The 13061-nt window shown below is 36.0% G+C and overlaps 1 protein-coding gene across 2 annotated transcripts in view; it reads right to left on the reverse strand.

The window, feature by feature from the left end:
- LOC131032502 (protein ENHANCED DISEASE RESISTANCE 2) overlaps positions 1 to 12345 on the reverse strand; it is a 338782-nt gene extending 326437 nt beyond the window's left edge. The window contains exons 1-4 of one of the 2 annotated variants that reach the window (XM_057963515.2): positions 11744 to 12344; positions 5428 to 5502; positions 5151 to 5204; positions 4673 to 4738 (exon numbers count right to left, since the gene is read on the reverse strand). In XM_057963515.2, coding sequence (XP_057819498.2) covers positions 4673 to 4738; positions 5151 to 5204; positions 5428 to 5502; positions 11744 to 11941 — 393 coding nt within the window. In that variant the 5' untranslated portion in view covers positions 11942 to 12344. Of the gene's footprint in view, positions 1 to 4672; positions 4739 to 5150; positions 5205 to 5427; positions 5503 to 11743 lie in introns of both variants that reach the window. The other variant, XM_059210938.1, reaches the window with a different exon arrangement.
- Positions 12346 to 13061: the final 716 nt, after the last annotated feature.

The raw sequence follows: 13061 nt of genomic DNA on the forward strand, positions 1-13061 counted from the left end.
CACATGCACGAAGCTCAAAATTTACATCAGCTTAGGTAGTTAGGAATGAACTTTATACCTGAAAAAGTGCATTTTAAAAATTTAAAAAGGAACATATATTTTAGGAAAGCACTTTTTCTTTCTCTGCTATGGACCCTTTTTTCCAAAAATTCAGCCTCGCCGTGCAAATACTACTTCCAGATGTCCCGATCTACTGCACGCTCTGCTCGAACGTAATCCTGAAATTTGATGCATAGTTGGAACAGCACCTTGCTTGGAGGCATAGGAGGATGGCGTATTTTGAATTGCATACCCTCCAGGTGGCGATCCACATGCTTCAATCCATCCTTCCAGTCGGACCGATGAGCCTCAAAATTTAATATGTCCGCATGCAGCCCACTGGCAAATTCCAAGTCCTCTATGGAGTATGCTATCTGACGAATTCTCAGCCTATCCTCCCAGCTTGGTTGCACTTCATTATCGGACATACTATTCTTCCAGCCAAGGACCATTGATCTGAGGATCTTTCCACCAAGGTCCCTCATGTTTGACAAGATTTCCTCACACTCCTCCTGCTCTTTATTAATGGTATCTTTCGTATCATTTTTCATGTTGGCATTCCAGTACCACTCCTTGAAAGTGTTGATGTCATAGGGATCTAGGATGGTAGGCAATGTGGGTCCAAAAAAGAGCCCTTATGAGGGGAAGAATCACACAACCACCTCATGGTCTTGAAACATTCCTTCTTCACTTCAAACATCTTGACGTGGATGGTCTCTCGATGGTGGGCCATTTCCTTCACATCCTCAATAATCCGCTCTCCCTTCTCTTTAATGTCCCGAATCCATTCTCTGATGGCTTTGGCAGTATCGCGCACTCCTTCAAACTCAGTTGTAGTCCTTTGTGCCAATGCCAATGGGGGAACATGGGATTCAGCGGCATGTTGCAATGGTTTCAGCAGGTGATCGATGTACCCCTCAGCTTGCTCAGCACAAACTCAGTACATGTCTCTCTCAGTGGTCATTTCATCGAGCTGTCTGAGCATATTCTGCACGGAATCCTTGAACTCTTCCCTTTCCTGCACTTTAGTGGCTCGCCATATTGGGATGGTCGCAATACTATAATCGGCTAATGCAATCCGATCCACTGGCTTATCTATAGGCGGGGTAGCGATATGAATGGTGCGGTTCCTTTGCTCATCCTTAGTGATCCTGGAGTAGGTCTTGGGCTTTTTCTTACCTTTGGATTTTATTTCTCCTATGCGAGAGAAGATATCCTCCAGGTTGATCGACGGCTTGACGGCTGCTTTCCGCTGTGCACGAGCAATTAGCCAATCCTAAGGGATGGTCTGTCCAGATGTAATTGCCAAATTCCGACTCTGTTCCTTGGAGGCCTCAACTGGCTCGCTGCCTACCTGCAATTGATCGGTCATAGAAGGAACGGATGCAGTATCCAATCCCTTACTCATGGTTGAGTTCTCCCCTACCTCGCTGAACAACTATCGGGTATCCCCTTGCAATGGTTGCTCTTCAGTTTTGTCGGGTTCCTGAGTCTCATCCTCCTTTTGTTCTCCCTCAACGGTGGTGTCATCCTTGTCGCCGCTATTCAATTGCAATTCATACCTACTTCCTCCTTTTATATTCTCCAATGTGAGGGAGAGGTCGCACCTCTTCATCATGTATTCCCTTTGATATAAGACACACCCTTTGAAAGAGTGCAACTCTTAATTACTTCTACCCTTTGAAAGGGGCACAACCTTTCACAATCACATCTGCATTCCTTATTTAAATCATATCTGCACTTCTGATTCCCAATTTATCCCCCTCAAATGAGGTTATCTTCTCCCTTTTATATCTCATGTTTGAGGGAGTCACAACTTTTCATTTCATGCCTTTGACAATTGATTAACTTAATTAAAATTTAATTATATTTAATTATATTCTTTTTTATTTTTATTTTTATTTTATTATTATCATTTATCATTAAATTGTATTTCAAAGTAGGGACATTACATGTCTTTTTTGTCTTACCATCAAAAATTGCCCAAATTGTTTGGTTTGCCTAATATGTGACATCTATAGGGTAACCTGGGCAAGCAATGGTGCCATGTCTTGCCTACTTCACCATATGCCATTTGAAGCTCATATGCATTCATTGACATCATTCAAACACCAATTGCATTTGACCTTGGTTGTACCCGTGACTAACATGCAATGTGCCCACACAAGGTCTCTCTAATGTGGCATTATGACCAAATCAGCAAAAATATTTGAATTGAATCTTTCATGATGGCCAAATCTGCAAAAAAAAAGTTCAGGCCAAGAGAATCAAACACACTACAAACAATAGTACTTTACAAAAAGTCCAAGTCAAGCGTGTACAAGTTAAATATGTTATCAATAAGATAACAATTTGTGTGATAGAAATCTTTGTTTTCACCTTGTTCAAGTAATTTGTTGCAGCACAAATTAGCTCCAAATTGTTATATTGTTTTTTATTCATTATGGATAAATTTGTTTTTCACATCGAAGGGGACCACCCAATAAAATCAAATAAGTTGCTATTTAGTCTTGTCAATGAACCTCCAGACACACTGCTAAGCACTTGCTGAGATCTAGTCAGATATCAATGCACCACTGTAGAGTAAAGACCAAAGACTATGAAAATGATGCTTTCTCCAAATGAAGAATTCCACAATGGTTTTAAATGAGCACAAACGTAGACAAACACTTTAGAGGGATGATGTTCCCGAAGAGGATAAATCCCTCCTCTCAGCCCTGCTAGGAGGATAGGAAGATGCATATGTCCTACTACTTTTATTGATAGAGAATTTCTTTCCAATACATAACTATTTATACATGAAATAGTTTCAAAAGCATAATGTAGAATCATTTCCACAGTCCCCAATTATTATGACTTTATTTATTTCACCAAAGAAGAGATCAACTGAATTGATTGTTTCTCATCCACATCTAGAGGACATCAGATGATACTGTAGAGTTTAAAGATACAACTAACTGACTTAGTACAAACATCTCATTGGAAGTCTGATCTATGTAACCATAACTAGCACAGATATTTCTTTTGTTGTTGTCATTCTCTCTAGAATCATGCAACAATCATCAGAAAGTCACTAGGTAGCAGCAAAAAGGGTTTTTTGATATCTAATGGGAACTTTAATTTTGGGCTAAAATACCCCAAGGCAGAAAAATTTCAGACTAGTTGGATAATCAGATTTAGACTATGCAATTGATTTTGAAGATAAGAAATTTACTTCAGGTTTCCTAAAGAATTTAGAAAAAGTAATCATCACTTGGAAATCAAAGAAGCAGTCGGTGCTAGCTCTCTCTTCAGCAACAGAAGAATATATGGTGGCTTCAGATTCAACCATGGAAATATTATAGCTTATGGCTCTTGAGGATTTGCAGGAAAAATAAGTTTCTTCAACACAACTCATGGTCTACACTATACAATACTTCTTCAATTAAAATGGCAAGAAATCTAGTATTTTATGACTGAACCAAGACATCAACACCAAATTCCATTTGATTCGGCAGAATGTGAAAAATGGCAATGTAAAATTGTTATAACAGCTGATATCTTGACAAAAGCTCTTGGAACAGAATAATTTGAAAAAAACTGTGCCACCCTTGGTCTCAATATAACTCCTATGGATTATGAAGGTAATAAAATATTATCTATATAACCCTAGGATATCTGTAATAATAATATTTTATGTTATTATTACAAATATTAGTCTTCTGTAGAATCTGAAGAGGCATCCTGGAGATGAACTAAACAGTCATCCTGAAGATGAACCAAATGGTCACAGACTGTAGATAAATTCATGCATTGCTTCTAATTCAAATGAATACAACTTTAGGTTTGCAACTCCATTTTCATTTCATTTATGCGGTCCATTTCCTAGCCTGAGATAGCAGTCGTTGTGTTTTTCATTACAAACCCACTAAGCACTGATATAGCAGTAAGTTTATGCCTATTGCAACAACCACCAAGGTGCAAAATCAAATGGGCTTGCCCTATGTCAATGCAGTTGTCTAAAGTATAAAATGGAGCTTTGGACCCATTCAGTCCTGAAAAGGGATTGGCCTATCCAAAATAAAACATAAATTAACTTTCTCTTACAGAAGGCAGTCTATTACAATCCTAGAATAAGAAGAGAACCTTGATTCTGAAGCTCTGCACTGGAGCATGCTTGTGAGTAAATGAAAATTATGATGCAGATAAAGTTGAGTATAAGATGTGTGCTATTTTTACAAATAAGCTTATGGATTGAAAGGTCATGGCTCAAGACTAGAGAACCTGAAGGATAATGACAGTGACCTAATCAGAGTAAATACACTAACTGCTGAGGGAGCTGATTATGAATTGACATTCAGATTATCTTACTTTCCTGAGAATACATTTTAACATGATTAAATTATTAACTAACTTAATTTCATCACAGCTTCAAAGTTTCTTGACATTGTGACACTTGTTTAAAACTATAAAGAGAGTTAAATGGGGAACACTAGCGTTCATCAACTAAAGATTGATATAATCAACAGCTTTTCTTTCACTGATAACAATGAGAACACCAAAAATGTTTAAAAATGCATGCAAGACCATCAAAAGAAATGTGTGACAAGTTAAAAGCATCAGTGGCCAGGCAGCAGCTGAACATGTTACTTACCTCTTGCTTAGCATGCTCAAAAGCTTCCATCCATGTTTTTATTTCGCCTGCTGTGCGACATGCAATCTTTGCACACAAGACGAATTGCCTCAAAATCAGATATTTTAGTGTTTTTCATCATGCACAAAAAGTATTAATAGAATCACAATTATGAGCAAACATTGCCTAAGCAGGTAAAAAGTATCAATATGGATTTCAAAAACTACCATACAAGCATACACTAAAAAGTAATCACATACAAAAGTGAATGCAGGAACCCTATGAAACAAATATCCTTTCTGTAGGAATCGGCAATTTCAAATCAACATTAACATGGCAATACATTTTCAGTACCATCCAATAAAAAAACTCAACATACACAAAGATGTGCTTGTTGTTAATTTATCAATGCTTTCTCCAATCAGTATGATAGGATGAAACATATGAAATGCATTCAAAAAACTGCCCATATCAGATGATGGCGTTTCAAAATACTCACTTCACCCTTCTTGCTGTCATCCAGGCGGCTGTATATTCTCAACACGTAAAAATCCTAGACAGAAAGCACTTAGTCAAATCTGAAGGCATACAAAATAAGACATACAAATAAGCTAATACAATATCAACTGAAAACACACTTCGTAGAAAATGAGACAAATGTTAATTTTCTATCCCTAATAAAACTGAAAATAAGACCTTGTTAATTAAATTTGATTACTTAACTGCAGTATTTCAAAACTAATGATTCAACATTCAAAATATACATTATGGCATACCCCATGATTAACCTTCCTGAGACCCATATCTTCCAGCATCATATACTGACTAGCGACTCCTCTCCGTATGGGCTGCTGCTGACAAAAAGTGGAACCTTACAAGTAAATAAGTACCAAAAAAATGTATCAAATTTAGCATGAAATAGCAATTCAAACTGCACTAAATGCAGGGAAAAAGAGGTACCTAATATTTCAATAAGCAAACACAAAGAAAAATGGAACTACACTTATACATTCTCCAGAATATGAAATATTAAATCAACAAAACAGAAGTATTTGAGTGGAATTCCTTAAAAATACAGTCCCCTGAAGAAAATGGGGTATGGGGATGGGAATAGGGATTGACATAGCAACATCATTTTAAATCAAGGTACAAGAATATCAATATATAAATAGGGTATATCTATTATATATAAGCATAGTTGCCAAAAAACATGTTCTAGGATGTGGTCCTCACCCCTATACTGGAGTTTCCAAGTATCTATTCTTAAAAAACAAATATGAAATGATTTCGCTCTTTTAAAAATTATAACTCAATAACATATGAAATTCAGAATATAGATGAAGTCATACAATGGAAACATTAATAGTCATGCTAAATACATTAAAATGCAGGAAATGAGACCTATGGTATATGCACAATTTAAATGGTTATGTGGAGAACCTCTCATGCATGCAGAAATTTCAACAGCACAGTAGTTGATATGGTGAGAAATTCTGGTTTGTAGAAAGTGCAACAAATCTTATACTGTAGATTTAAACAAATCCATGTTATACAATTCACAAAGGTTGTCCATTGCACTTCATCTTTGTTTAACTATTAATGGGAATTTTGAATTATACGTGGTCCCATAGCTGCAAGTATTATTCCCACCTCATCAAAAACAAAATTTATTATCTGGAGAAACCTCTATAGACAACTGAAAAAATGAAGAGTTAATAATTCAGTCAGCTCAGTGATTCAACCTCTGCTCAATTCACTGTCAACAATCCTCATTGGCTTTCTCAGAAATAATATACTTTAGGCACCCCTCTTACTGTTATTGTGGGGAATTGGGGATTGTACTTTTTGATTCTAATTGGCCTACCTTTGATATGTTGCAGCTCAAAAATTGAAGCAAGATATTTAAAGAATAAATGAATGAATGCTTTTAATAACGTCCACGAGGCCAACAGCCTATGGGACCCATGGGTAGCCAGCAAAGAAAAGTATGCAAAGACCAAAGAGCTGTGTCTGCTAAAACTCCTTTTCCTTTTCTTTCTGCATCTTAGATCTTAAACTGTGTAGCTTGATCAAGAAATCTGCAACTCTTGTTATCTTTTCTTCTTCAAACAAATTGCTCAAGGTGTTTACATTTAGCATGTCAATGTAGTGGATCCGGATACCCTTTTAAGTTGGGCATTCCATGATGTAATGCCATTTTGTCTCCACTACCCCTTGGGTGCAATATCTACATTTTCTATCTGCCCACTCCTCTTTGGGTATCATCCATCTTCCCATTTCACAACTAAGTTGATGGGAGCTGGCTCTAATCTGAGCAATTAATATTTTTGCTTTCCATTTTATATCCATTTCTATGTAATTATTTTGTGTATGTCATGTGTGGGATTGAAATGTTTGATATAATATTTCTTTTTCCTCCCAAGTTGTCCAGTCCACATGCTTTCACTAAACTTTCCTTGCACGTACTTTTTCATTTCCTTATTGTTATTTGGGTAGTCTCTTATGCTAATATCCCATTTATTCGTCCATTTAATATTTAGCTTCATCCATGTATTCTTCCTTCTCTCTAGCTTCTCTTCCGCTGCTATTTTTGGCCAATGACGTATCTCCATGTTTTCTACTCTTCTTAGATAACTTAGTAACCAGACCATAGCCACCGCCTCAATAGGAAAACCCCCGCTTCCGCTAGAACAATCTCGTATGGAATAGATGATTTAATCTTGAGGCTACTTGTGATTAAATGTTTTTGTAATCTCTCTATCTGCCTCCATTTACTTTCTGAAGTGTTGCTGCCCCAAACCTCACAACCATATAAAACCACTGGAACCACAAGAAGGCCAAAAAGAGTTTTCTTAGTTTTCTAGTCCCATAGCTCAGCTCTTCTACATCTATTTTGCAATGAGCATAAGGCTTTCCATCCTCCTTGAATCCTTTTCGCTCTACATGTTTCCCAGCTGAGTTTATTGTGGAAGTCAAGGCCAAGGTATTTATATTCATTGACCATTTGTAATGGGCTGCCCTCAAAAACAAATTCCCTATGAACCTTCTTTCTCTTCAAGGTAAAGATCATAACCTTAGTTTTGCTGAGTTTATTAAGGAAGTAATACACAAAAACAGCAGAGTAACAAGGTCACCTCTAAAACTGCATATTTTAGACAGTTCATTAGTGTGGAAAAAATAGAAATAGAATGACAAGGATTTGTGCTGGATAAGACAAGGCCCGCTAGAAACGAAGAAGGCAAATGCCAAAAGCTAATTTAAAAAACATGGAATGAATCTCAGTGTTTCTTTCCTGCTGAAAGTATGTTAACCACAACTGCCTACATTAAATGATGAAACGTGTTAGCCAATCAGTCCTGGAGAACCAATTGGACTATGTCAGTAGAAATATTGCCTTGTATGGCTTAACCTGTCTCACATTGACAAATCCACGGGTATCCTGTTGATTTGAAAGATCCAAGCAAAAAGCATTGTGCCCAACCTTTGAGAACTGTGCAAAGCCCATTTCTGATGAATTTCAGCTTGTGGTGTTGTTCGCTATGAAACCTTTACTTATCCAAATGAAACCAAACACAATCACCAATAATGAGGAACTTGATGATAATCAAGGATAGTCTTCAAGTTGACATGAGTCTGTTTGAGAATATCCTGAAGTTTGGAATGAAGCTTGGCCAAATTTGTGCTAAGGAAGAAGCTGTCTCCTGCTTCTGCCAGTGAGAAATATCTACCATTGGAAGAGTAACCAAAATCTCATCAGACAGCAAAGGATTTTTGCATAGTTGACTTTGACTTGTGACGAGTCCTCAAGTACTCTGGATGATTAACCACGAGATGTACTCCCTTCTTAGGTATCACACCTTTACCCAATTAAAGAAATGGTTTGAAGCTCAAACGGTTGTTGCAAGGTAGCAAGAGCAAAAGCAAGCACCAGAGTAAAGAAAGTAACTTCAACAAATTGTTGACTTGGTTGCGATAGCTCATATCAATATTATCTGATTAAGCTTCCTTGATAATACCAAGAGTTAAAAATTTATGTGAGGGCCACCATTGTCTTTGGTGGCTGCTGAAGACCTGTGGGAGTAGCCCATTGTGAAGCCAAATTATGATTTTCTTTGCAGTTCCCACAGAATTGTTGTTTTGATGAATGTTGTTGAAAGAATCATTATTTGTACAGTTTTGAGGATAGAGTTAAGCTAATTTATTTGACTTGTCTAAGCAATTTCCATTTGGTTAAGGTTAGCTGGGAATCTATTTATGATTTCATCTGATCAGGTTGCATATGATTAAAGGTACATATTTCAGGATCAGTGGCAGGCAGAGGCCATCACCTACTTTTTGGCTCCTGAACTGATTCATGATTCATTGATTTGCAAGGAGAGTTTCAGCAAAATGGATAGCCAAGTAATTTTCTTCTTGTTTTCCAGCCAGTGGCAAGTATAGGATCACTTGTCAGTGTGATGTTATTTCTCTCTTCAGGAACAATGGCCCAGAGTACATATCTGACTCTTTATGCATTCTTCCCTTGAGAGAAGACATGCTTTCCTGCTCTATCTATACAAGTGTAGTTTCTGTTTGAAATTTGAATCAGTTATCTGATATATGCCCTGTTGTTAATTTCAGATTTTGTACAGGATAATTCTATGAAAGTGCATATCAATTTCCTTCTTCTTGTTCCAAATGGCCACCAAGCAGTTCAATATGATATTCTATCTCTCTGGAATATGGCAGCAAGAGGCATTTTAGCCCAATATTAAAGACTATAACTATTATATTTTAATATTTACATTCATGTACCAATGGCATCAAATATCATGTATTTTATTCTTCTAACAATACAGTTTTAATACTCCAGAAGATTTTCCAACGGCGTACACTGCACAGAATCATGCTTCAGGATTAATATGAACGTTCTCCTAATTGCCATTATGACAAAAAGCAGCATATTTCTTTCTCATGTATACAACCTATGAAGGATTAATTTTTTACTCTATGGCAATTCAGAATCATGTAATCTTATTTTTCTAAATTAACGAATCAATTTTTTTCCATTTCATATAACTCTACGGTTATCAATTTCCATTGCTGATGCATGTGACATATAAGGCTTAAATGCATGAAAAAACCACACAGAATCGCATTCAGTCCACCACTAATAAACAGTTCAAAGGTTGGTAACATTATTTTTTTATGAGTATAGCATCCAGAATCTCTTCATTTTAACCTTTGTTTTTTATAGTGGAGCATGGTCAAGTGACAAAGAGGATTGATTGTTGTGAGCCTGTGATAATGACATGGATTCAGTTCCCTGTGTTAAAGGGACTGCCATCATACATGTTACAGACAATGCCTGGATGAGGCTGGGTACAAGTCCTAGACAATATTTAGTGAATGGAAACACAGTGGTTGTAGCTTCTAAGCAGTAATGCGCTTCAAGTTTGATGTATGATGTATGCAAGGCTAGGGTGAGTTTGGGGAAAACAGATGTGAAAAATCCCTTAGGCATGATTTCTAAGCTGAGAGGTGATCGAAGCTCCATGGCTACAAATTGAGGTGAAATAGAAACCCTTCCATCATGGCTTGAAGCCAAAGAGTGATTTAAGTTAAACGAGTGTAGATTTGACTTTGATGTGTTTACTGGGTGTTTTGATGGGCATGATGGGTGCTAGTTCGAAGTGAACATGGCCATCAGGAGACTACAAATACAGAGGCGATATCATTTTCAAATAGGGAAAGAAAATATACAAATAAGAGAAGAAACATGAACCCAAGTTTACTGGTGACCATAGATAAAAAATTTGTGAAATATGAAATGTTGAATTTTGGCTGAATAAACCTTTCAGCAGTTGTTCTTAGGCAAAGTGACATGAACTTGATGGGGTATTACAATTGCATTAAAAGACAACCACATGAATGTAAGCCAACTCACAGCTTACACCATTCAATTTCAGTGAGTATAAAAAAGTCCATCGTGCACATGAAACAGGAGATAATGCCAAACATGAGTTAAATTTTCATATGGAAGATAGGCCCGTCAGTTATCTGAGGACCACCAATTACCAAGGTCTTTTTATCATTCTAGATAATTTAGCCTCTATAAACAACATCAAACGAGATCTAGATGAGAAGCCCGCAATATCAGAATAAAAAAGGAAATGAGAAAAGTGATTTCAGAAAACAAAAGAAATAAGCATTAAAATTGGTCCGGCCAGATGGCTATTAGAGCAGACAGAACCAGACCACAAAGCAAGTCTAAGGTTCAAACCCTTCATTTATTTGGGGGCTACTATTTGCCAGGTCCCTTTATTGATATGGATAATTTATCTTCTACACAAGCAACATCAAAAGGATCTAGAAGATAGACCCTCAGTGTCATTTAAAAAATTAAGGAAATGATTGTGATTCCAGAAAATTATAGAACTATACATTAAAAAAATGTAAAACAAGATCTGGCCAGCTAGCTAAGTGGCAGAGATAGATCCACATCACAATGACGTCTAAGGTAAGCACCGCCCAGGTTAGCTCCTCTGTATTCAGGCGGGCACCCAAGAATTGAGATCATGATTGGATCTCCATCCATGGAAATATATGTCAAACGATGACCTGAACTCGATGGTCCTCCTGGTTGACTCTCTCTTATAAAATATGGAGTCCCCGAGAATTGTCTTTAACTCGCAAAGAATTACCAAGGGAGAGATTGCTAGATTGCTCGCCCATTCAAAAGAATGTCTATAAAAATAAGGAATACAACTACGACCTCAGAGGATTGTGTTTAACTAGAAAAGAATTATTAAGGGATAGATGTTAGATTGTTTATCTATTTAAAAAGAAGTCTGTTAAAAGAAGATAATTCATGATATTTTTGTAGAATCTTCTGGCTCAAACTACCTGAATTTTACCCAAAAAAAATCAATAAATATGCAACACTGAAAGACGAACCTCAAAATTCAAATGCACATTAAGTATTCTGATTGAAAGCAGGGTAGATCCGATTCGACAATAATGCATATATAATGGTGTACATGTGATTGCAGTAAAACAAAAAGATCAACCATGATTCGGGAAAAAAAATGTAAAGAAAACAAGTAGACTGACCTGTCCCTGATGATTACCAGGACTACGCTTGTACATTTCCACATACTTGCCCTTGATCAGCAAATAACGAAGATGGCAGAACTGATGCCCAAAACTATTTGTACCCAGATGATAAATCCACCCGCCGTAGTGGGCTCTCTCCAGCTCCCCTGAGCCACTATCTGAATTATCATTGTCCGATACCTCTCTTCCGTTCATTTTAACACGCTGACTCCTATCTTCACAAAATCTCTATATAAATATCTCACATTCAACAGAACAGCAAGATTGAATCAGCTTACAGTGTAGATAAATTAATGGATGACAAACTTTGAAAACCCCATTTATCTTGCATCCCTCTTCCATTCACTTTTAATACAAATACTCATCTCATCTTCTTCAGAGAATTCCTATATGAAACAGCTAAAATTCAGAAGATTAGATCAGACTGTAGAAAAGTCAAAAAGGATAAAGAATTCATTCTTCCCAGTATCCTTATGTAAGATGTGAGAATTTAGCAGAACAGGAAAATTAAAAATTTGCTGAACTCTCCCCATCATATAAAGTCGAAAGATGTAAAATTAAACATCCACTTGGTACAATTCCAATTAAAGCCATCCGAATGGAAGGCTCAGTCAAAATTGCATATAAAATATAAAGACGTTACTTAAATTAGAAGTCTTCAAATTCTACTGACAAAAAATGATATGCGGGGTAAAAGACGACAAAAAATGATATGCGGGGTAAAAGACGATTATTACCTAATCTTAGAGCTTGTATTAGGTACTATAAGGAATTCATAATAATTATATTGTTATAATTAAAAAAAAGGTTTTTTTTAATAATTTTTAATGTTTTTTAAAATTGTTGGAAGCTAATTTTATTTTTTAATTTATATTTAAAATAGTTATTTGTGATTAAAAAATTATAATTTATATTTAATTTTTAATAAAAGTTAGTGTATAATAATATTAATATATTTTTTGTCCAAGGGGTTGAGCTTAACTGGTTAAAACATTGGGTTCTCATTGTGGAGACCCAAGTTCAATTCCCAATAGGGACATCTAAAAGGAATTCTAAGTTGTGACCCTTGGCCTTCCATAAGATGGGGAAGGTCTTGGGGTCAATCTAATCAAACATAATAATAATAATAATAATAATTCCGGCTACGGCTTATTACCTACCCAAAAAAAATATTAATATATTTTTTTAAATATTAATTTTATTATTTCAAATTATTTTTATTATTTTTATTTTTATTTTTAATTATCTTTAAATTTTTATATATTATTTTTGTGACGTTAATTTTTTGACAAAATAATTTAATCATTATATTTAA

The sequence above is a fragment of the Cryptomeria japonica genome, chromosome 9 (genome assembly GCF_030272615.1).
Source record: "Cryptomeria japonica chromosome 9, Sugi_1.0, whole genome shotgun sequence".
NCBI classification, from domain to species: domain Eukaryota; kingdom Viridiplantae; phylum Streptophyta; class Pinopsida; order Cupressales; family Cupressaceae; genus Cryptomeria; species Cryptomeria japonica.